The sequence below is a fragment of the Prionailurus viverrinus genome, chromosome F2 (assembly GCF_022837055.1).
Source record: "Prionailurus viverrinus isolate Anna chromosome F2, UM_Priviv_1.0, whole genome shotgun sequence".
Lineage (NCBI taxonomy): Eukaryota > Metazoa > Chordata > Mammalia > Carnivora > Felidae > Prionailurus > Prionailurus viverrinus.
This window is the reverse complement of record NC_062578.1, coordinates 8200702-8226187: the sequence shown is the minus strand read 5'-3', so window position 1 is coordinate 8226187 and position 25486 is coordinate 8200702. Positions and strand designations below refer to the sequence as shown.

General features: G+C 40.7%; 1 protein-coding gene across 6 annotated transcripts in view; it reads right to left on the bottom strand.

Moving 5' to 3' along the window:
* The window catches only part of TGS1 (trimethylguanosine synthase 1), a 47811-nt gene that overhangs the window by 8820 nt on the left and 13505 nt on the right, over positions 1 to 25486 (bottom strand). For 5 of the 6 annotated variants that reach the window (XR_007148660.1, XR_007148663.1, XR_007148662.1 and 2 more), the window contains exons 5-12: positions 25105 to 25222; positions 23545 to 23631; positions 21292 to 21466; positions 18825 to 19131; positions 16323 to 16478; positions 14566 to 14709; positions 10484 to 10700; positions 9466 to 9544 (exon numbers count right to left, since the gene is read on the bottom strand). Coding sequence is in view for 2 of the 6 variants with exons in the window: in XM_047842678.1 (XP_047698634.1) it covers positions 9466 to 9544; positions 10484 to 10700; positions 14566 to 14709; positions 16323 to 16478; positions 18825 to 19131; positions 21292 to 21466; positions 23545 to 23631; positions 25105 to 25222 (1283 nt within the window). In the remaining 4 variants the exon portion in view is untranslated. Of the gene's footprint in view, positions 1 to 5124; positions 7837 to 9465; positions 9545 to 10483; positions 10701 to 14565; positions 14710 to 16322; positions 16479 to 18824; positions 19132 to 21291; positions 21467 to 23544; positions 23632 to 25104; positions 25223 to 25486 lie in introns of those variants that run through there. The other variant, XM_047842680.1, reaches the window with a different exon arrangement.

Genomic DNA, 25486 nt, shown 5'->3' with positions numbered 1-25486 from the left:
TGCATGGAGGTTTCTGTTCCAGGTAGTGGAGTGTAGCAAACACACACACACACAATCTCAACCTTCTTGAAGGCTGGGAGAGGCAGATGACAGACAAAAAAACAAGCGTGCACTTTTCCTGATACTGAGGAAAAGGTGGGTCTATGTCAAAATATAATGAGAAAACTCGTTATCTATTCAGTGTTTAGAAACTTAAAGTGTTACTTTCACATGTTCTAATTAAAACCAATTTCTAACTTTAGTGTTTTTGTACATTTTCCATGTTTTTAAAACCATATATATTTTATTTTTAAAGTTCTTTTAAATGTTTATTTAACTATTAGAGACACACACACACACACACACACACACACACACACACACACACACAAGCTGGGAAGGGGCAGAGAGAAAGGGAGAGAGAGAATTCCAAGCAGGCTCTGCACTGTCACCCCGGAGTTTGATGCAGGGGCTCAAATTCACACACCATGAGATCATGATCTGAGCCAAAAACAAGAGTCAGAGGCTTAACTGACTGAGCCACCCAGGCCCCCAACTATATAAAGGTTAGGATTCTGGAGCTGAAAAGACTATAAAGACTGTGTAGTTCAAACCAGTAATACTTTGTTTCAATCAAACTTAATGCCATTGATTTCCAGTTGTCTTTATTTTTCACTAGCAGGTTTAACTGAAAAAGGCTATTTGATTCCTTCCTCTTTCTTAAAGTTTAATAAATTGAGAGAGAGAAAAGGAGGAAAGGAGGGAGGCAAGACAGGAAGGGAGAGTAAAGGGCAGGTAGGTAGACAGATAAAGGTTATTACCTCTGGATTACATAGTATGTTTCTGGCATATTACCCAAGGATACTAGACTTACCAAAAGAAATCCCAATTAGTTTGGACTGAACTAGAACTAAGGCTTGTAACCCTCATCAACTAGATGTTAAAATAGTTGTTCCTTGGGGACTGGGAAAGGAGAAATGGGTAAAAATCGTGGTAAAGGTGGTAACTTTAATAAAAACGAAAGATTTAAGAGTCAACTAAACATTCAAAAGTGCATTTCCTTCCTCCCTTCCTCTCTTTCTTTCTCTTTTTAAGTAAACTATGCCCAATGTGGGGCTTGAACTCAGGACCCGGAGAGATCAAGAGTCTCATGCTCTACTGACTGAGTTGGTGAGGCACCCCTGCATTTGTTTTTCAAAAGCAAACTGATTTGAAGTAAATAGGTATGGCAGCTGAACAGATAAAAGAAAATAACCACTAAACTGGATCCTAATGGAAAAATATATAATCAATACTAAGGGCAGGAACTTTATTGTAAGATGCAGAAAAATCAGAGCACTGGAAATAAGTCTTTTTATTACACTGCAGAAGTGATTATATCTGCAATATGCAAAAACTTGCTTAGATGCAAATTACATCCGGTGAAAACGAGGAGTATTTTTTATGGGGCCTACAGATTTCCGCCATTTATTTGTTTGTTTATTTATTTGTATGTATGTATATTCATTTTTGAGAGACTGAGAAAGACAAGAGTGTGAGCAGGGGTGGGGCAGAGAGAGAGGGAGACACAGATTCCGAAGCACGTTCCAGGCTCCGAGCTGTCAGCACAGAGCCCGATGTGGGGCTCGAACTCACGAACCGTGAGATCATGACCTGAGCCCAAGTCGGACGCTTAACCGACTGAGCCACCCAGGTGCCCCCGCGTTTCTGCCAAGTAGCGACAGGAGCAGCAAGCATCTGAAGTATTATTGGCTGTGACTGGAAACAAGTGCCTTATCTATGGTTCCTCTGCCCTTGTGTTTTGTGACAGCCAATTAATAACTGCACACAAATGAAAGTAAGCTGGATAAAATATTTCTGATGAACAGTTCTCTGGGAGATAAAAGGAAGTATTTTTTATCAGCAGAAAACCAGGGAATACTCACAACTTAAGTTGAGTTCCAGTTATCTGCACATGATAAACAGGAAGGAGATTTCTATGCTGGAGTGAATGAATCTTAATTTTTTTTGCTACAAGTTTTTCAGATAACTTAAAGATTACCTCAAGCTCCCACAAGTATCATTTCTTGTTTTTTTTTTTTTTTTCAAATATTGACTTGGCGATTAAAATAAATGTGATTTTTAGAAGCCACCACTGTCAACAGGAGCACAGTGGTGACAGGTCAAAAAAACCCTGCTGAGCACCAAAAGCTTTCCTACATTAGTTTCTCAGAAGAAGGCTGCCAAAAATCAGTTCACTGAGCTTTGCTCCTTACTTGTTCTCAGAGCTGGATACCAGAAACCCGAAGACTGCTCTTAAATCCAGCTAGTTACATACAGCACCACGGATCAGAGAATCCAGAGGCCCCGGCTGCTTGCACAGGACTTGTTTGTAGCACCGTGTGGTATGCTTCTACTTTTTATCTACATCATTTACTGAAAAAACTTACCCAAAGGAGCAAAAGAAATGTAAGCTTCTGTCCAGGATCTTATCTGCCTTTCCAGTTGCACTTATGGGGCCAGGTGCACGGCCCCTCTGGAGAATGAGAATATCTGCAGCACAAGAACGAACAACACTGCCCTTCTGGCCAGCGGCAAACTCCCCAGGGAAAAGCCAGCTACCGAAGCTGGTCGGACGTATCCTTAACCGCACTGTATGTACTAGGCAGTAGGTTTCACTAGGGATAGAAGTGGTCTAGACACCTGGTACCAGTTCCTAGAAGAGATAAGAGGATCCTCGTGGAGACCAAGCTCAGCAGCGAGTGCCTTTCAGTTTGCGGTGAAGTTCCAGCCCTCTTTTTTCTCACTAATCAGGAATGAAACAGAACTGACCCAGCCGAAGTTCTTTACAGCTCCCTTGCTTCTCTCGTACCAACTTCTGTTCACTGCTTCCAGTTGGAGGGTGGGCTAACTCACTGATAGCAGACGGACCTGTTCCTCTTGGTAGTGAATCCCTTGTCAGTGGGAGATGGCAAGGCCCTGCCACTGTGAGACAGAAGGAGCAGTCAAGTCACCGAACTCCTCCAGCCCGCGCATCGCCAACTTCAGGCTGAGAACCTGACTTGCCTGCTCTGGAGCTGCTGCGATAATCCAACGAAACGCGCGGGGAAAGCCTCGAGCTCTAAGGATGCCAACCAGCGAGAAACGTGTATTCAACAGGGACATAATTAGAAGCTGTTTGTGTTGTGTACAAATGCAGGATGAGGGCACTTTTGAGCGCTCGGAGTCTCAGGGGCTGGCTACTTTCAGGTTCAGCGGCTTTAGAGGTTACTATTCCTACATGTGGCAGATCCAATCCAGTTCCTGGTCCGTCTTCTCCTCTCTCCTGCTTCTGGTATCTACCCCCGGACTACGGGCCCTCCACCTGTCGGGACGACTTCACATACTGACCACGTGGATTCGGTTTTGGCTATACGACCGTGCTGCCATTATACCAGATTTCTACTACGGAAATTTCTTTTGGAAGAATCTGACACAAATTTCTTATCACAGAAACCGGCAAGGCCCTAATTTTTCATTTCTCATATAAACAGATACTATAACAGCTTGGAACTAATATTTGCAAAGAAATCGGTGGTAAGATTTTCATTGCACTCAGCTAAAAACAAACACTAAAAACGCCAATGAACTGAATTATATTTAAAATATTTAACATTATATTGAAAGTAATCTTTTTCCAAATAACATTGCCTCAGGTTTCCATATTCAGCCTCACTGTTCCTCCATGTGGTTTTAGAAATGTCACCTGTAAGTCCTCCTTTCCTGCCTGCCCGCCCACCTGACACAACAAGCTGCTGGAAGCGTGAGGACTGCTGTTAAGCAGGAGCTCTCCCCTTCCCAGACACCATGTACTGGCTCCAGCGGGAGCCTCAAGCACTCGGCCCACTGGGAAGAAGGGCTCTCTTGATTCAATCTCACAGCTTTTAGGCCTGGGGCTGCAACGTAAACAATCACAGGTTCAGTTTTACCTGTGGTACTAGGTCAGCTCACAAACCTGGTCCTGCTTCTTCGGGAAATAAAACAGTTGGGGACTGGCCTGCTTGTCACCACGGCGTGTGCGGGGGAGGTCACCGAAGGGCAGAGCACGTCTGCCAGCCCAGTGCCCGGACTGACACAAAGCATGGCTGCCTCCTGGTTCATTTTTCAACACAATCCTCAGGGATGCTGCTCAACGCTGCCCTTTCTGTACCGGTACGCACAGACTATCAAGAAGAGTCCTTTAAAGAGAAGGCTAGACATTTCAGGAGACAAAGATAAGGAGGTGCTGTATCCCAGCCGCCAGCAGCCGCCCCTCTCAGCACCCCAACGTCTGCCCAGCAGACGGGTTCCTCCACGTTGGAGCTGCCGCCCAAAGGGACTTTGTACCGACCTTCCGCTCTGCTCAGACATCTCGATCCATACTGCGTACGTGCACTTTTTAAAACAGAAGTTTCCCGTATCTGGAATGTCTGGTGGAACCAAAGCTAGTATTGGCTGAACTCTGATTGTCAAAGGAAGATTATCATCCAGTAGATAAATACATATATCCTGGGCCCTCCAAACTGAATCTAATCAGTTCCAAAGTTTCAACTGTGACTTCCCCTCCAAAGAGCCTGTCGCAAAAAGACTTTCTAAATTATTCAGTTCTTGAGTTGGACAGTGAGAGTGTGGATAACAAGGGAATACGTGTCCTGGAATAACACCCACACAGAAAAGGGGAGTAAGAGACTGAGGTAATAGGGGACCTAGAAAAATGTGTTACTGGACACAGAAAACAACTAGCCTGGTCTCCCATGTGGAAAGACTACAGGACAAGCTGTATCTGTGCTGAGTCCATACTCACTTTAGTTACCCTAAATACAAGCACCATGAGTACAAATCTCCCTGCCTGGGAAATTAACTGTTCTTAATAGACATTTCTGTGGGAAAAATGCGGCCTGAGTTTCAAACAGCCGACTCATGAACTTGGGGAACCCAGCCCATGTGGAAGTTCAGGTTGCTGTGACATTCTAAATGTTCCTTAGCAAAAAAGTGGACTTCTCTGTAATGCTGCTTTCTCTCATTCTTGCAGGACTGTCTTGTCTCCCATTGTAAAAACACTATATATGGATAGATTTTTTTCATTTTAAAAAGTTGACTCCCTACTGTAATTTGATCCAAATTTAATACCAAACAATATAACAACACTTGAAATCTCATTTCTTTTTGACTTTTATTATTTTTTAGTGTCGTTACTCCCTCTACAGGTAGAAAACGTGAATGAACTAATTCTGGCAGGTTTCTGAACTAAACCAAAAACACAAGTTAAAGAGAAAAAAATTAACTTCCTCCTTGGGAAAATGTTAACTTAACTAGAAAAAACATACTCACTGTAACTTTTGCAATAAACAGTGAGTTTCCTATTGTCATTCAAGTACCCCAAGAAGCCCATCAAATATTTAATAGAAGGATCACATAACCACTTATGAGACTAGCAATATGGAGCATAATATTTATGTGAGCAAATAAGAATTATGGAATCAACAGGCTCAACTTTACCTGGGAGCACAGGATGCAGATGAGAGTCACGTGAGTAGGAGATACAGTTTAATAAGAGATTTGATATAAAAAATGCATGAAGCAAGGGGACAGTGCTTTTTCTTGTAACGGTACAGCACACAGTGTTTGGGAGGTCTAATATTCAAACGCTGTGGCTCATAAATAGATGGCAGGTGACAAGATCTAATTTCACCTCCTCTAACCCACAGAGTAAGAGCTCCGGCTTGTTCAGATCATTTACCCTTCTCTTATCCCAGAGAATCTCAACTCCGACAGCATACTACAATCATTTGGGGACTCTTCAACTGGTAGTTTTAAAAAGCTACTTGCTAAAATCATAAAACTCTCAGGAGAAAACACAGGCAAGAGTTTCATGACATTAGATTTGGTAACAATTTCTTGACTATGACACCAAAAGCATCGGCAATACACAGGAAAAAGAGCCAAACTGAACTTCATCAAAATTACAAACTTTGTACAGCAAAGAACACTATCAAGAGAGTAAAAAAGGCAGCCCACAGGATGGGGAAAAATATGGGCAAAGTATATACTGAGAGGGGATTAATACACAGAAGATACGCACGTGAACAGATGGTCCTCAACATCATGAGTCATTAGGGAAGTGCAAATCAAAACTACAATGAGATACCATTTCATACCCATTAGGGCGGCTATTATCATAACAAAACAACAACCAACAGAAAAAACAAGTGTTGGGGAGAATGTGGAGAAACTGAACTCCTGATGAATTGCGGGTAGGAATGTAAACTGGTTCAGCTGCCAGGGAGTAATTGTAGGGTGGGTCCTCAAAAAACTCAACAGAATTGCTCTATGATCCGGCAATTTTGCTTCTGGGTATATACCCGAAAGAACTCAAAGCAGGAAAAGATATAGGGCACCCGCAGCAGCATTATTCACATCGGCCAAAAGGTGAAAGTAGCTCAAAATGTCCACTGATGAATGGATAAACGGTATGTGGTATGTCCACACAATGGAATACCGTTCGGCCTTAAAAAGGAAGGAAGTTCTGGCACATGCTGAAACGTGGATGACTTCAGGACATTATATTCCGTGAAACAGGCTAGATACAAAGGGACAAATACTGTATGACTCCACTTATTTGGGGTACCTAGATCAGTGAAATTCACGGACGCAGAGAGGAGAATGGTGGTTGCCAGGGGCAGGTGGTGAGTCAGTGTTTCACAGTACAGAGTTTCAGTTGGGGAAGATGTAAAAGTTCTGAGGCGGATGGCGGGATGGTTGCACGACAGTGCGAACGTGTCTGACGTTCACAGATGGTTTATGGTAAGTTTTGTTGTGTGCATCTTACCACAATAAAAAACAAAAGCCACTCAGGCGATTCCAATTAGCAGCGGGAGCTGAGAGCCAGTGTTGCAAAGACCAAGGAAATACGTCATGATCGCGAGAGTGTGCCCAACTGACACAAGTGTATGTCTGTTCAGAGTGTATGTTTCTGATGAGAGGATGAGAAAAACAGGTGATCGGGGAGGTGTGTTTATAAATTAAGTTCTATCATTTCACAAATACAGGAGCTTCTATTCTGTCCTCTAGGGAAAACATATCTCTCCATACTGGTCCTCTTCAAGGTGTTAGGAGCATTTACATTCTCCTCACAACAACTTTGCGATAGGTCACAGACATAGGACGTTATCGAAGGTTTGTGGGCTAGAGGTACCGTGTTAAACGCGGAACCCCCAGACTCGTCTACGCCTCGGAACCGTCGCCGGACAGCTGGTGAGTGGCAGGGCCGAGACTAAACCCGGTCCGTTTGATTTGCTCTCTCTCTCTGAGCCCATTAACTGAACGCTACCCACACATTCCCACCGCTGTGTCTTTGGCGCTCTGGCCACCTTCTGTCAACTCCTACCATCGAAGCTTCTTGGACTCCGAAGTCCAGTTTACGTCCTACATCATCGGAGCGTTTCCTGAAGTCATCCAACCAGAGAGCCAGCGCGTTCAATCTCCACCTTCCTCGTGAGAAGGTTGCACTGTCGTTATTTACGTCCCCGCGGCGAAAGCCCTGGGACGGTGCCGGGCTAGGAGGCCTGTTGGCTACCGCAAGCCAGCACCGGATGAAGACACTACAAAGGGAGGCCGCCAAACGAACGAGACCTCCGGAGACCCGGGATGGTCTGAACGTGTGTGCGCGGGATGGAGGGCAGCGCCTCTGGCCTGAGGCGGGAGGCACGGGCCTGTGGGAAGCCGGCACAGGAAGAAGGAGAACAAGAACTCGCAAGTTCCGCTCCGGCTGCTCCCTCGGCCAATTGCCTTGTCTTTGGTATACGCTGCCTCACTTCCAGAAACCGGGAACGCTGGTCAACGTTCAGTCGTTAGGGCAGTCTGAAAAGAAATCCCGCGTGACGAGCTGAGAGGAACAGGTGGCCACGTGGCCACGAGTCCCTGCAGCCACCGTCTCACTCTTCCCTCTCCACACCCGCGAGCTGATGAAGGACACTCGGCAATGAAAGAGCCCGTGAATCCGCTTCGGCCCAGCGCCTCCCCAAGAGCGAGGAGCTGCGTCCTGACGTGGTGTTTGGTGACAATGAATTGCGGTCTTGTGGTTCCCGGGCTGGCAACCCCACAGCTCACCTGACACTCTCGTCCCCTGAGGTTATCACCGGGACTAACGTAGCGGTGAGCAGCGCTTGGCTGCCCGGGCTCCACCTTAGAATGATCTGGCAGCTTTACGAACCTGGTTAGATCAGTTTCTGAGGTGGGGCTTAGATAGCCAGTTTTTCTAAGGGTCCCCAGTGACCCTAGGCTACAGCCAGAGTCGACGCTAGTTTCTAGCCTGGCCTGTCTCCTCCACGTTACTTGACAACAGTCAATGCACGCTAAGACATTTGAGGACCGCCAGTATTTCATGGAAGAAAAACAAAATGGATTCTAAATTATATGAAATGCAGAAAGGACAGACCAGATTAAGAATTTAAACTTATAATAACAGTAAGAGATATTATTACAGTATAAAAGAAAACAAAAACAGTACAGAAATTTTAAGTATAAAGAACACGATACTTGAACTAAAAAAACACAAGGAATATACTCTCAGGAATGAACTAGTTGGAAGCCCAGATCTCCCAGAAGAAAAAGGAAGAGAAAAAGCGCCAGAAAATAGAATTATAAAAGACTAACACACGCGTAAGTGATGTCCCAGGAAAAAAAAACCAAGGTGGTGTGAAATTTAATTGAATAGGTAACGGGAGATAATTTCTCCAGAATCAGATGATAAGGCTGAGCACGACAGGGTCAGCTCTCAGAGTATCAAATAGGAGAGAAAGGAAAACTCCAGACCTAGTTATACTAGTAAAATCAAAACATGAAAGACAAAAGATTTTCAACAGAACGCTCACCACACAGTAAATACGTAGTGTTTATAAAAAGCAAATCAACAAAAACATGAAATAAAGCCACCATCAAATCCTCACAAGGCAGTTGTACCAAATCCAATTCTACCAGAGAAAAAATAACATTACTAAAATAAGTGTTTATGGTAAGAATGGAATGAGGACATTTAACTGTTAGTCTAGCTTCCCACACTCCAAGACTATGGTTAAAACTGCTTCTGGCCAAATTAAGGTTTCATCTGTCTATGTATTTCTATGTAGGGTCCTCTTCTGAGGAATACCTAAAAACTCGATTCTCAAGGTAGGCTTCAGTAAAGACAGATCTTGCCTAGTTTCGGTATGCACATTTGAAACACAACACATCCGGTCATCCTTCCAGAACATATTAAAAGCCCCGAGTATTCTATTTATGTATATGTACGCCAGGAGCTGTGGAGATGAAGTGCATTAAACAGGCAAGGATTTAACTACCAAACACCTCCAGTTTTCTACTATTAGCAAAAAAGCCAGAGACTTCTCATAAATATGTTCTCAAAGAAATGCCCTGTATCTTTTTTCTGCCCATTTTTCCTAATAGTTATGCCACAGGCTCAGAGAAGTTCTGCAGTAGTGGCTTACTTACCTGGTCAATATCAGCATTTCTTGGAAGGAAATAAACAATATTATTAGTGATCTTCTGGGAACGCCTGAAAATTTCAAAGGTGGACAGCAGTTAAGGAATGGTAACAAAAAGAGCAGTTCATTTCTGATCAGAGATATGTTCTTGCATCATATCCCAAATATATTTTGATAGGTAACAATAAGACACACATTTAGATCCTCTAATGGAACCTAAAAGAGAATTAAGTAGGAGATTCTGTAATTCAGATGGGTCAAAGATTAGCAGTTAAAACTGTTCATTCGATTATCCTTGTGGAAGGCAGCCAGGGGTCAGAAATACACTGTCTTTCTACCATTTCCTAATTACCGTGAGAGTAGAAAGAAGAGGAAAGCACAGTACCACCTCTTTCCAGTAAAGAATAAAAGACAAGTAAATCTGGTCATTGTGGTTTACATCCTAAATTTTAATTAGCAGTTTAGAAACACGCTTCCTGTTAGAGTCAGAGGTGATTCCTCTGGGGAGGAGAGATAAAGAAAGGGACAAATAATAAATGTTACCATGAAAGAAAAATTTGCTTCGGTGTCTTGGAAAAGTGAGAGGAAACACTGGAAGAGACAATGAGAATCAGCTCAAGCCAGTGTAAGTTGAAGAAAAGTTAAAGGATGGTCACCCAGACTCGTAAGGACAGGTCTTGAGGAATCTCCCAATGTCCAGGACCATAATTTCAAGCAATTAATACTTCCTACTTCTTGTTTTATAATGATATAATTGGACACTAACCAAAGGAAATGTAACTTCACATTGGCCATTACTCTTGGCAATCAACCAGCACTTAATGTTTACATACTGGCTTTTTATGCAAAATAAACCGGAACCTATCAGGTGCTACTAGTGAGTATCTCCCCCCTTCACTAATCTCTCTCTCCCTGAAACACACACACACACACACACACACACACACACACACACACTCATTCATACGCACGCCCTTCTCTCTACAACCACTGTTTGAGTAAACTGCCAGCCTTGCAAAGGATATCCATCTGGAGACATCATGGTCCTAATGTCAAAGGTCTCTGCGGTAGCATAGTCTGGTCCTCCCCAAGGGGGGCTAAGAAACACAACGTCAGCCTTTAAGTGAGAAGCCAGCAGGAGGAAATCTCCACAGATGAACTCTATCTTGTCTGCTATTCCATAAACTTCTGCATTATTGCGAGCAAGATCGATCTTAACAGGATCAATATCAATGGCAATCACTGAAAGTGGGAAAAGAAGAGAGGAGTTAAATGACACCGACTGTTACATAGAACAGCTCATCTTCTGAGCAGTCTCCTTTCTTCTCTTTACAAGAACTTTTTTTAAAGACTAAGGGAGTTTGGTTCATGTAGCAGGGATAAAAACTTAATTAAAAAATTTAACCTAAAGTAGAAAGATGCACTTGTGTAGTACCAAGAAAATGGGACTAAATGGCCTGGCTTTCAAAGCTGTGTCACTCAGCCAGCTTTTCCAAAGCAAGTAGTGACAGGAGTCACACAGTACCTACTGAGAGGTAACGTGTTCAGCACTGTGACCTGAACGCCCTGAGCAGCAAACACTTGGAAAGGTCGCTGACTGCATGTCAAGCCTGTAACCACACAAGGATTTCAGAAAAGACCCATTTCCTAAAATGAGACACAGCCTCCAAAGACAAATTTGACAACTTCTACAGAAGAGCAAATTGAAACACATTTGACAAACCTATAGAGCCAACTTATGAACAAGAAATGTAAAAACATCTGCTGATAACATTTAATGAGACATCTTAGGGAGGAGGGAACTGACAACGTTATGTTTTCACCGAGAGGGCTTTCATTTAATTTACTGCAATTTCATAATTAGCAATGCAAACATAAGTTGATTTGAGCTCACTCATGATGCCTTACAGCAAATAACTCAAGTGCACCTGTACGTGCACCAGTGTGCTCGTGGCAATATTTTATATTTGCAAGGTCTAAGTGGAACCTTAATGCATACACCATGGTTGTCATGGAAACACAGTTGTTTTCTACAAAATGCTGGTTTCAAAATTTGTTAACACTTTTGAGAAATAATGCACTAAATAATCACTTGAACAATGTATACGAGCTCCAATTACATGTTGAAAATTATGCATTTACAATGCTATTTTTCTGTTCTAAATAAGCTAACGTTCATAACAAAAAAGATGAAAATGTCCTTTTTAGCTGTTCAATCTGCTCCACTTGTAGTATAGAGACAGATGGAAAGATATGCCGACAACATCAAAAACTCAATGGGGAAAAATGATTTTCAACATCAAATATACTCAGTCAATTCTCACGTTTTCATCTACATTCTCCTAGAGGCTGTTTTATTTTTAGGCCTAACAGAATGTAAGCACTCAATCTATTATGTAAATGAAATGCCGACAAACGTTGGATGACATTATATAGAACTGCACTGTCCAATAATGGTAGCCACCAGCCGTATGTGGCTATTACCTTTAAATTGATTAAAATGAAATAAAGAATTCAGATCCTCAGTCACCCTGCCACATTTTAAATGCTCAATAGCCACATGTGGCTAGTGGCTATCATACCTAGACAATGCAGATACAGAACACTGCCATCATCACAGAAAATTCTATTGAATAGCAAGGATACTGAAGTAGATAGAGAGGGAAAAAATCTTTTAACGGCAAAATGCAAAACCTTGTGGATTCTCGAACACTCAGGTGAGTAGATGCATAGATCACAACCATCTGAGTGGAAGGAAGCAATGGCACAAAGGGATCATGTCAATCATACACAACACTATTTTCTCGTATGTGTATGGGCACGTACACGTATGTGTGTGGATTCATATATATTCAGCTGAAGAATGATTACGTGCACATGTGTATATATATATATATATATATATATATATATATATCAACACACATAGAGATATGTAAGCACACAATCAATTATACTTCAAATGTTTTGAATCCCCTAGCACGGAGCAGTACCTATAACTAACATTAGAGCATCTGCGAGCTGTTGCTGCTTGTTTGGGAAACAGGTCACAGGACACCACTACGCTGAACAGGCTTGAGGGGTCCTAGGCTTTCCATTCCAGATGCTGCAAAGACAGAAGCCAGGTCATGACAGTACCAGAGAGGCATGGTGTTCGCTATCTGCTTCCCTTTCCTCCCAGAAGCTGGCTACCTGTAAGCGTGAGTGATTAAAAGACCCTAAGGCGCCTTGATGAAAGCTGGATCTGGGAGAACATGCCAGAAATAGACTTCCTTTAGCGTGGGACCCACATTGGACATTTTCCTTTACTAAATGTGTACTAAGCTGCAGAAAGCCTTGGCTACGGACCTATATTCAAAGAAATACAAATCTACAATATGGACAGTTTCCATAGTATTTGAAAAAATATCCAGATCTATTTGCTGCTTTATTGGAGAGCGGATATTTTATTTTTTTAAACGTTTATTTATTTTTGAGAGAGAGACAGAGCATGAACGGGGGAGGGGCAGAGAGAGAGGGAGACACAGAATAGGAAGCAGGCTCCAGGCTCTGAGCCATCAGCCCAGAGCCCGACGCGGGGCTCAAACTCACGGACCGTGAGATCATGACCTGAGCTGAAGTCGGACGCTTAACCGACTGAGCCACCCTGGCGCCCCGGAGGGCGGATATTTTAATTGTCATGTTATGATGCAATATCAAAATGAAGACCAAGTTGACAACTTGAGACCAAGTTGACAATGATTTTGAAAAATCATTTTCATGCAATATACACTGATTTGAGCTCACAGGAATGGTTTATCTGGCAAGTGCAGAGAAGAAATTGCAGAGTAAATAATGAATTCAAGGAAAACAAGAAAATAATTCCTATTCCAGTAACTCTGAAAACAACTTTCATTCAGGCTATTGGGAGACCATATAAGGTGGGCAATGCCATGCCCTGGAGCATGATTAAATAAGGGTCACAGTTCATCAGCATGGGTCTTAAAATCAATGTTAAGTTTTCCTTCATGATTTTTAGCTTCTATATTAGGCTTCCAGAATCATGCTTTCCTAGTCAACATTAAGAACTTCATATAAATTAATGAGACTTAACCTTAATTCACTGAAATGGAAACTACATGTATCATAGAAAGATGTCGGGGAAAAAAAAGCATCTTCAGAGTATGACTCAATAAATTGATGTCTTTGATACTACGCTTTCAAAAGAATTTAGAAAGAACAGGGATACCAGAAAAAAAAACCTTGGCTTCATGACTCAGCTATGCCAATTTGGGCAGATTGTTCAATTTTATAAAGCTTTCTTTTTCCTGGGAAACAGCACACGTACTACCTACTTGACAAAGTTCTTGGTAGATATATAGCAATAGAGGTTTTCTTTCCCGGGATTCCAAAGTCAAACATGAGGAGGACCTAACACTTGAAAGATTTTTAGAGTCTTATGATGTTAAAGCTGAAAGGTACTACAGACGTTATCTCAATTTAAGGTCTCCTTTAAACTGAGGTTAAATGATGTCCAAAGTCACAGAGGTGGCAAAGCAGGTACTCTCTGTCCACTCTTCTTCTAAAGAAGGCCTTCCCATTTCAGAATTGTTGGTTTTCTATAATGTTATTAATCTTGGCTTCACCAAGCTGTGTCTGTGTAATCCTGGGCAAATTATTTCATCTCTATTTTTCTGTTTATCTGTGAAACACAGATAGTAAAAGATTTACCTCACAAGACTGCTGACTAATAAATGTATACATATTAAGCACTTATACTAGTACATGATACAGGGTGTATGGCTTGATATATGCTGTTGTTGTTGTTATTATTATTATTATTATTATTATTATTATGTATTTTTAAAAAATGTTTATTTACTTATTCTGTGCTGTTAGCACAGAGCCCAATGCGGGGCTCGATTTCATTGTGAGACCCTGACCTGAGCCGAACTAAAGAGTCAGATGCTTAACTGACTGAGCCACCCAGGCGCCCTGCTATTATTATTTTGGATATTTGGGGTTATGTTACTAATTATATACAACATACATAGGCTAAAGCAAAATGAAACTTTTTAACTCAAACAAACGGAAAATAAATCGCTTTCTTCCATTGTCGGCTAATTACCTCTCTTTCCTGTTAAGGCAAACTGAATGGTATTTCCTCCGACTCCACAAAATGCATCTACTACAATGTCACACTTGAAGGACTGGCTGACCCGGCCAGCAATGTGTTCAGCAATCTTCTCAGGGGTCACGGAAAACCAGCCCTCTGCAGAGGAAGAGCATCCGGATGAAGATGGTTCAATTTCAAGAAGCCAACCCGAGCACAAACATCACAGCAAACATTACTATATATGCTATACCCGAACAAGACCTAGTTTCTCTTTTCAAGAACTTATAAATTGCTTCGTTTTTTTTACAGAAAGTTCAGTAGAGCTTGTTATAAAAAGCAGTACTATTCCCATTCCCGATTTGCACAGAAGCAACCATCTCAATTCTTGCCTGTTGCTTTTATAATATACTTCTAATAACTGAATGCAACTTTAGTTTTTCTGTTTGAAGTATTAATGACTATTAAGGAAAATGGAAAGTTGGCTCTATTCAACTGGCCAACTCCCCAGACCCCACTGAGTTTCCGGATTACTTTATTTCTAACAGGGAACTATTGAGCCAGATTTGTACTTGACACTTTGGAAAAATGTGTACATTTCAAAAGGGTCAGGAAAAGCAAGAAGCTGACAGCAAAAGGATGCAAAGCTGTAGGAATAGACCCCTCTTCATTTTCAGAAACGGGGTCCTATGCCCACTCCAGAAGAAAGAGGATACTGACTTCCTTTCCCAACAGAAAAAATTAACATTTTTTTTCAGAAATTTATTTCTCTGGAACAAAATCATGCACCAACTTTCCTGTTCTCTTTCCTTACCAAAACTTTAAATGGCTCCTCATTGTTGGAAGAATACACACATAAATTCCTTTTATAGAATTAGAAAGCTTTTTTATCCAGCCTCATTTCTCCAAACAAACTCCTATGTACTCTCTTCGATACACAACAAACACAACATTTTGTAAATTATTAGAAGAGGTTCACAGAACCCAAAATTCTACCCAGGTCAAGTCTCCTGATTTTGACAGTCAATAAGGACCAATGTTTAGGGAGCCCCGATATGAAAATAAGCATCAATTTGCAGAAATGAATGAAGGAAGGTGTTCCAGACATAGCAGGAACACTCACAGAAGAACTCCGCTTCCAGAGTTAATTCATTAAATTACACCTTTTGCACTAGGTATTTCTTCATCAGATGTTCTGCTTAATAGTCTATTGACATTTTGCTATCCATCCTAAAATGCCGCAAATCCAGATTAAACCTGAATGTGAAGTTTTAAAAATACATATATACTCAAAGTAAGAGACACTGTAGAAAATAATTGGCCACTTTTCTTTGGAAAATGTCAGAGTCAAGAAAGACAAAAAGGCTGAGGGACTATTCCAGATGAAAGGAAAAGAAAACAACATGAAAACTAAATGCAATACGTGGTCCTCAACTGGAAGAAAAAACGCCATAAAGGACATGATTAGGGTAACAGATGAAACTGCAGTCTGGACTGCAGAATAGAATATTGCAGCAAGGTTCAATTTGTAATTTTATCACCATTACATAAAGTATCTTTGTTCTTAGAAAACACACACGCAAGTATTAAGGGGTAGGAGCGATTGGATCAGAAACACACACACACAGAATGATAAAGCAAATGTGGCAAAGTGTTACCAAGCAGTCAGATATGGGTAAAGGGCATTATGAAATTTTTACTATTCCTGCCACGTTTCTGTAACTTTGAAATTATTTCAAAATAGTGTCAAAACCCCCCCACATATATTTTACCTTTGTCCAATTTAATCCCATCATCAAAACGGGAGAAGAGCCTGTATCTCTGGGCCCAGTACTTTGCCAGCTCAGGAACAGCAGCTATCTCGGGAGGCAGGCCAATTACCTTTTTGTTCCTGTTTTTCTTTGTCTTCTTCTTCTTTTTACTTTTAGCTAAAATAAAAGAATATAAAAAATACAGATGCTCACTATGAAAAAAAGGAAATCGTAGATGAATTTATCTAAAAGTATACCCACATTCAATATTTACAATTTAGGAATGCACTCCAGAACATGTGTGCAACGGCACCCCTGGAGAAGCAGGAGGGCCTGATGCACATAGCACTGACTTTACATGACAGCTTCTGTTTTGCTGTTTATAACTTGCCTGGGCTTGGTAAAGAAACCCAGGCTCACTAAGATCCAATTTTTAATTCCTCAAAAGGAATGAATGAATAGTATTTTATCTACTTACTTCTCAAGATTGTTAGGGGATGTGTACAGATACTACACAGGTATAAAAGTTATTACTTCTGTTAGATAAGGTACTACTTTAGTCGGTCAATTATAGAAATCCAAACATTGTTCTTCCCTTCTTTAAAATAAAACCTCCCAAGGACTGACTGAGTCCTAACTTGGTAAATCCTCTGAACACAGACATGAGCTGAAGATCCTATGACCTAAAGGAAATTAAAATAGGTCATGGCTTTAATGTTAACAGAAAAGGATCTCATTCATTCAAAGATGGACTTTTTCTTTTTCTTCTTTTTTTTAAATGTTTTATTTATTTTTGGGAGAGCAAGAGACAGAGTGTGAGCAGGGGAGGAGAGGGAGACGCAGAATCTTAAGCAGGCTCCAGGCTCTGAGCTGTCAGCACAGATCACGATTGTGAGATCATGACCTGAGCCAAAGTGAGATGCTTAACCGACTGGGCCACCCAGGCACCCTGCGACGGACTTTTTTCTTAAACAATTTTTATTAATTTGGTTATCTTGTCTCAGTTCTGAGATCAGAAATAGCAACTTAGAGCATTATCACAGCTAGACATAATGAGAAGAATTGATGATGACAAATAAAACTACTGCTTCAATGATTCTCAAGGATAGAACTATGTCTTAATACGTCATCCGGTCATTGCAAATAGCACAAGGTGTCATCAACACTAACATTTTGAATGAACAATTCCTTATTGTGCAAGATCATCCTATACACGACAGAAGGTTAACCCCAAGTACTAAACGCCCCTACCCCCAGGTCATTCTAACAGCCAACACCTTCCAAATGCCCCTGAGGTGGGTGGTATGGGCCCAGGTGAGAACTACCAGCACTGTGACATGAGGTAATTAGGGAAGTAGGGAAGTAGGGAAGCGGTAGGGGGGAAATGGGACTGAGGAATCAGACAACCTGGTACTGAGTCCTAGCTATGCCACCTACTAGCTGTGTGATCTCAGGCAAATTTCTTAGTTTCTCTGAGCTTTACTTTCTGTATTTATAGAATAGGGATAATTCCATCTACCTATTTTATAGATTAAATGAAAATAAGGCACATGAAATCTGCAAGTACCATATGAACATCAGTTGTACATGACAAAAAAAATTTAAACTACCTTTAGTATGCTTTTTAGAAAGGCAAAGGAGTATGTGATACAAAGAATACAGCTCTCTACACACACACACACACACACACACACACACACACACACACACACAAATCAAGATTCAAATGAGGTATTTTCCTCAATATTAAAAAAAATTTATTTTAATCCTTATTTAGTTTTGAGAGAGAGAGAGAGAGAGAGAAAGAGCGTGAGCAGGGGAGGGGCAGAGAGAGAGGGAGACACAGAATCTGAAGCAGGCTCCCGGCTCTGAGCTGTCAGCATGGAGCCTGATGCTGGGCTCGAACTCAGGAACTGCGAGATCACGAACTGAGCCAAAGTTGGACGCTTAACCGACTGAGCCAGCCAGGCGCCCCAAAATAAAAAGAATTATTAAAAGGAACACCAGAGCAATACCAAATTTCAAGAGGGATAAAAGGGACTGCCAGTCACTTTTAGCCCAGGGAGCAGAGGGTAGTGGCAGAGACCAATCTTAGTGGAACAGAGACACTCAGTTTTCCCACATGTGCGCCCTTTTCTCTCATCACGCTTGCTCAGCCAAGAGTGTGGTCTCCTGGTGCCAAACCACAGCCACTAGCACACTTACACTTGCTGTGCATCCTCTCTACTTGAAAATGAATGGCGGTGAGAGGCGCCTGGGTGGCTCAGTTAGTTGTCTGACTCTTGATTTCGGCTCAGGTCATGATCCTAGGGTTGTGGGATCGAGTCCCACATTCTCTCTCTGCCCCTCCCCGTGTGTGCACACGTGCTCTACCCCCACCTCAAAATAAAATGAAATGAAATGAAATGAAATAAAATAAAATAAAGTAAAATAGCGGTGCATCCTTAGGTATAGACGGTTAACAAGTGACAGCTAGGGAAGCACATTATCCAAATTCATCAGCAAGTTGAAGCACAGTCTTACCTTCAGTGTCGACCTGTAGAGAGTCTGGTGTAATCTGAGTAACACAATCTTCCTGATGTGTAATAGCTGTTACTGTGCTGTCTCCTTCATTTTTTTCTGTTTCCAGTTCACCAGCTGAAGACACGGCGTGACACTTTCCAGGTTCTTGATTGCTCGTCTCAAGTGGGTCATCGCCTTTTTTAACAGACATTTCTTGCTCCTCTGAATCACTGCTTGTGCACGTGTCTTGCACGTTGTCATGAGAAACTGACTCCTGTGATGCTTCCTCATCCATTGGTTCATTAACCCATTTTAGAAATTTTTCTACCTGAAATTGTCAGTCATCGCAAGCACGAATTAATTCCAAATTGCACAGAATAGTCCTACCTGCTTTGACCATTTGGACTTCACTGAGAAGCTGAGTCATAATTATTAGCTCCAATAAGTACACTGTATCATACAAGCTAATTACACAAAAAGTAATTCTGAGCTAACTGCACAATTTTCTTATCTGGACATACCATGAACTTATTAAAGATTTCTTTAAAAGGAAGAAGATATCAGCTTAAACACAAGGTGGTGACTTTCCTGTAATCAATTAGCACTAAGAGGATAAAGCTGAACTGTTCCAGTAGCTTTCCATAGAGGCTTCTGACAATATAACCATACTATGTGATATTGCCATTACACACGTACCTACTTATTACTGTCATTAATGTTATCTTTTCCATTCATACAGGCCTTTCTTCAATGGCTGAGGCTATCGTCTATGTTAAATTGTACTCAGCATCAAAGATAAACTCTAAAAAGATTTAGTGCCCATCTGAAGAAAAAGAGCAATGCAAACTGCCCTTTAACGGAGCGAAGCCTGTAAAAGGATTCCTAAAAACTAGGTTTCTTAGAAATGTTAATAAGGTCAGGTAACTTCCTTGCAAACTTCTGTAACAAGAATATTCTTTTAAACAAAAAATTTTTAAAGCTTATTTATTTATTTTGAGAGGGGGAGGGGCAGAGAGAGAGGGGGGGGAAGAGACAATCCCAAGCAGGTTCTGCACTGTCCGTGCAAAGCCCAATGTAGGGCTCAAACCCACAAACCGTGAGATTATGTCCTGAGCCGAAACGAAGAGTCAGATGCTTAACCAACTGAGTCACCCAGATGCCCCTACAAGAATATTCTTCATAACAGAGTTCATGACCCTCTTAAGAGTTAGGAAATTGGAAGATGAGCATAGACAAACCCAGAATCTTCAAGGCGACTATGCCTATGTATCAGACAGATAACTAAGGACACAACAGCCATATTTCTTTTTTTCCTTGTCAATACATAGCAGGTATGTTTCTGCTTTGTCTACAGATGGATGTATAGGGGCAATCACATTCAACAAATAAAAAGTTCTATAGGACTGACTGACCTGAAGTGGTAAATGTGTTCCAGACATAACCAGGGCCACTAAAATATTAAAATACCACTAGCAACCAACCAATCTAAAATGAAAAGGAAAACATGAAGGCAGCTATAAATCTGTTGCATGTTTTAGAAGAATGCTGAAGTTTAGGAAGGATAATGTACCTTAAGGGTAACACAAAGTCATTACAGGATCTGAGATTTTGTTCTGTTGTCCAAAGGAGTTGCTGGAGAAGTGACTAATACAATGATACAAAGGTTTCACTCATGAGAAGGTGTCCTCCCTGCCCACCACCCCAGAACAGAAAAGTATCACTCATCAAACCAAGCAAAAACTATTCTAATTACTTTTGTTTTTCAGGTGCTGGCACAGCAGGTATAGCAGAGTCCAAGAGAGGGGACACGAATATTCTAGTGAACACTCCAGTTAACAGTGTAAATCACTAAATTCGCATGAGACCATTAGGATGAACTGGTTAGTGCAATGTTTAATTTTTTTTTTTTAACATTTTTTATTTATTTTTGATAGAGGGAGAGACAGCACAAGTGGAGGAGGAGCAGAGAGAGAGAGGGAGACACAGAATCCGAAGCAGGCTCCAGGCTCCGAGCTGTCAGCCCAGAGCCCAATGTGGGGCTCGAACTCACAAACCACAAGATCATGACCTGAGCAGAAGTCGGACGCTTAACCAACTGAGCCACCCAGGCGCCCCATAGTGCAATGTTTAATTGATCGCCTCTGGATGATCTCGTAACTAAGACTTACAATAAAAGCTGTACTAGAAATTGACTTCCAGGATCCTACTTAGCCTGAAGCAGATGAGAAAGTCTCACTGTTACTACATATACAAGGCAATTTTATCTATCTTCCCAGATACTTTATAGCTTTCAAAACATAACATTACTACCAACTTACTCTTTTTCAAATTTAGTTCACATGCTATATGCTTTTAGGAAGCAAGGGGAAGAGAATTATTTTAGGCACCTTTATATCTGCTAGAAGCAGGATTTCCATTTGAATACCATTTGAGTCAAGCTCACAAAATGAGATTCTATCTGTAAATATAGAACAAAATTTATACAGACCTTAGTCAAAGCTTTGCTTTTCTTGACAAATGTTTTATCTGACTCTTCAGTAAAGAAGATGTGTTTGTTTTTCATATTTATTTGTCTTCTCATGTCCAGGAACTTTGACTTATACTTCACATTCTTCTGCAAGTATCTGACCCGCCGATGACTGAAATTTGAAATTCCACCGTATCTGTGACCAAACCAAAGGAAGATGACTCAAACCTTAAGTTCTGTGAATTTGTTTTCTTATATGAAAAGAGAATAAAACGGACAATTTTCACTATTTTTCGATTAGCAGCCACCATTTTAATTTCTTTTCTAAATTATAAAAATTATGAAATTAAGTTCAAATGCATAGGAGTTGTATGGTAATTTTAAGTAAATCTGAAACATCAGTTGGGAGTATCAACATACCTTATATATAGCAGAAAGCAGGTATTACATAGTAAAATGTAATAAAGAAATCGCAGAAACATGTAACCCCGTTGCACACCAGGGAAATATAATCTTTTCTCATGGTGAGATGATACCAAAGCTCTTTCATACATACATACCTGGACTTCAATTATTTTAAAAGTGGTCACTGACTTCTTAACCTAAATTAATCTGAGCTTACCCAAGAAGCAAACCCATATTAACAAAATAACTAGAAAATATCTGCTGATCTAACCATCTGAATTTTTCTAGTCTTAAAAGATCAAGATCTGCTACAAAGACTTCTATGACTATATCAAGCCTTATTTAAGTACTTCTCCCCCAGACTATAAGAAACTTAAAGTGTAATATACAATTTAGCGATTACAAACTCCTGAACAGTTTAGTGTTAAATATCAGGTGTTATCTTCTAGCCATATTATAAACTTTATAAAAAAGTCCATTTTATCCTTTTCTTCTTCTTCTTCTTTTTAAAGAGTGGGAGCACACAAGCAGAAGAGGGGCAGAGCAAGAGAGAGAATCTTAAGCAAGCTCCATGCCCAGCGTGAAGCCCAACGCGATCTCATGACCATGAGATCGTGACCCGATCTCAAGAGTCGGGAAATCAACAGTTGGACACTTAACCAATTGAGCCACTCAGGTCCCCCTTATCCTTTTCTTCTAAGTAGAACTGGGAATCCTAAACAGAAGAAAAGTTAAATCCCAGGTCACAGAATAAATCTCCAGGGATGTATCCTAGCAAGAGCCACTCAAGTAATTTCTCAATAAAATTACATGTGGGTAGAAATAAATTCTGTCAGGAATTTAAACATGGCACTATCAAGAAGACACTTTATATTACTCATCTTTGTGATCTTTAGCCTTAAATAATTATACCAACGGCAACTGCCTTCAAGTACCGTAAGGGAGAGATAATTGATAATTAAAAAAATATTTATAGTATTATGAGCATGTAATCCTTAACCGATTTGGATTCAATTTATAAGTCAACTTTGAGATCTGTGTCCTTTCCTTGCTGACTTCACAATATGTAGGTATCAGCTAAAACTGCACAACTAACAAAGTAAGTCTCAACCCTTAGAAACATCAAAGACCTTAATCTTGGTTTAAATCACTGGTGCATGTTGACATAAATGGTAGGTCTTTAATGTGCCTTAAATACTCAGTTTGGTCTTCATGGTATATGCAATAAGCCCTTCACTTTTCTTATATTTAATGCCTGGGCATTTAATACCAGAGAAAACTTACACCTTCTGTATATAAATGTTCATAGCAGTTTATTTGTAATAGCCAAATACCATACATAGTCCAAATGTCCTTTAATAGATGAATGGTTAAAGAAACTGTGGTACATCCATACAACGGAATACTACTCAGCAGTATGAAGGAATGAACTATTGGTACACACAATAACGTGGGAAGAACCTCAAAGGAACACGCCTAAATCTTAGGAAGAACCCAAAAGTCCATGCAGGGTAATCAATTAAACACACAAGGATTAGATAATTGTGTGAGCACTGATAAGTCAGGGTTGCTTAGAAGTCTCAAAACCTTGCCCTGTATCCTCTCCCTAGGAAATGATATGATCCCAACCAAGTCACTGCTTTATCTATGAAACTGTAATAACGATATTGGATTGTATGAAGTGCAACTGAGTAAACGATGTATGTGAATATAGCAAATGTGTGGTGATCTCTCCACAAGAGAGGTTAGTGTTTTAACTATACTATCTCAAATGCTATCAAATCTATAACTATCATTAGCTATCAGAGAACTTTAAGACAGCTGAAGTGTTACAATTTTGGGAAAACAACAGTATTTATACATAATTACTTCTGTCCTGAGCCATGCTTGAATCCCAGAAGGGAACCATTGTCATCAAAGTCTGAATCTGGGTTTTCATCGACGTCCAGCTCGTGGCTAAACAAACAAAAGGTAAAACAGTGATAAACCATTATATCTAGAGGCCACTAGTTAATGAAAATATCAAAAGGTACACAGAATTAATCTACACACACTTTCTAATCACAACAGTCAACCACAGCTCCAGCTCACAAATCCACGAAGACAGGAAAGAGTACTTTAATCAGATTTTCCAAATAAGATAAAGTACCCAGCAGTATTTGGAACACAGCAAAAAGCACTCAGATCCTAAACTTTGTCAAGTAACTCTCTCTACTCTTGAACATGGCACGAATACAGATCTCTCCATCTGCCTTTGGAAAAACACCTGTAAAAACTACAGCCTTCAACTAAGCTCCTAGAATGTTACCTTTAGAAGTTTTCCTCAAAAACAAAGAAGGAAACATTTGAGAAGTATCAATCCAACCAAAAACTTTAAAAAATATATGAAGAATAAGGTTGTGATTCAAGTGTGTTATCAAGTAACCCATGATCACTGATCTAATGGGGATACCTCCCAGTGACCCCTATGACATACATGACAGTACTAAGAGAAAATGGGGAGAAGTAATTCTTACAAATTAAATTAAGCTCACTGAACATTTATGGTGGACCTACTACGTCCCAGAAATGTAAGAACACACAGAGTCTCTGCTTCCGGGCACTTAGGGAGGAATTAACAAGCACTGCGAACCATGTAGAAGGAACACAATGGAGGCATGCTTTTATGAAAGTACTAGGTTACTGGGCCCCCAAAGTTTGCATATTATTTTTTCTAGAAGCTGTATGTTAACATAAAAGTCATATGTGGAACACTTCACATCCTGTCACAGAAATAAAATGTTTTTAGCTAACATCTAAGTTCTGTAACATCCGTCCTTTCCTTGTATCTTACAGAATTAGCATTTGACTGTATCCAACCTGTGTTACTTGTCACTTTAATTTTACATATCAATAGTATACTGGAAGAGCACTGCCTCCAGAAGAGTTGGTCTGGGCATCAGCCTTGGAACTGCCATTGTTTTGCTATGTAACTCTGGGCAAAAGCACTTAACTCATTTTGTCTTAATATTCCCATGTACAGATTAAGAGCATTAGATACTTGAGGTCTTTGAGCATAAAATTCTGTGATAACATATACTTAGATTTTTGAAGAAAAAATCAGACCGTCCTTGAGAGAAACCATATCTACGGATACATTATTAAAAGCTGTCACCTACTGACACTCCCATCGGATATATTACATGCTAGTTCTAGTCTTCCTAACGATCTCATTAAAAAAAGCATTGGTTCCATTTTATAGACAAGAAACTGTGGGATTTGACTGCTGGGATTTGACCGTGTTCCAAGGCTAGTACGTCTCATCTTTTCTCCTTTTCTCCAGGACTAACAGTAAGTACTGTAATATAACAAATGCTTTATAGCCACCCCCTCATGGACACAAGTGCTTCTGCTACCCCACTGTGGAGAGGGAGGTAATGTGTTACTTGCCTCCTCTTGAGTTTGCTTGGCTTATGTTCAGGTGGATCTTCTTCACTCTCGTCTCCATCAATACTGTTGGAGTGTGGTCTTTCTCGGATTGCGTTTGCTTCGGAAGAGTCCTGTGAATCTAAAGAGGCAGAGATATTGCAGTGGAGTTCTCTCCTTGGTTTGACAATTCCTCTGCCTTTTGCAAAGGCGATCAAATACTTTACTGCCTTTCTTGCAATGAACTGTATGCGCATGTCAGGCACAGCGCCAGATCGAATTGACCTATTTTGTGTATCCACATGCAGAGTCTGAGCGTAAAATTGTAGCTATGTCTATCTATTAAAGTTTCCATGATCTAACTACTTAGAAAGCAAACGAAAACTTTTTCCTCATAGCTGTCCAA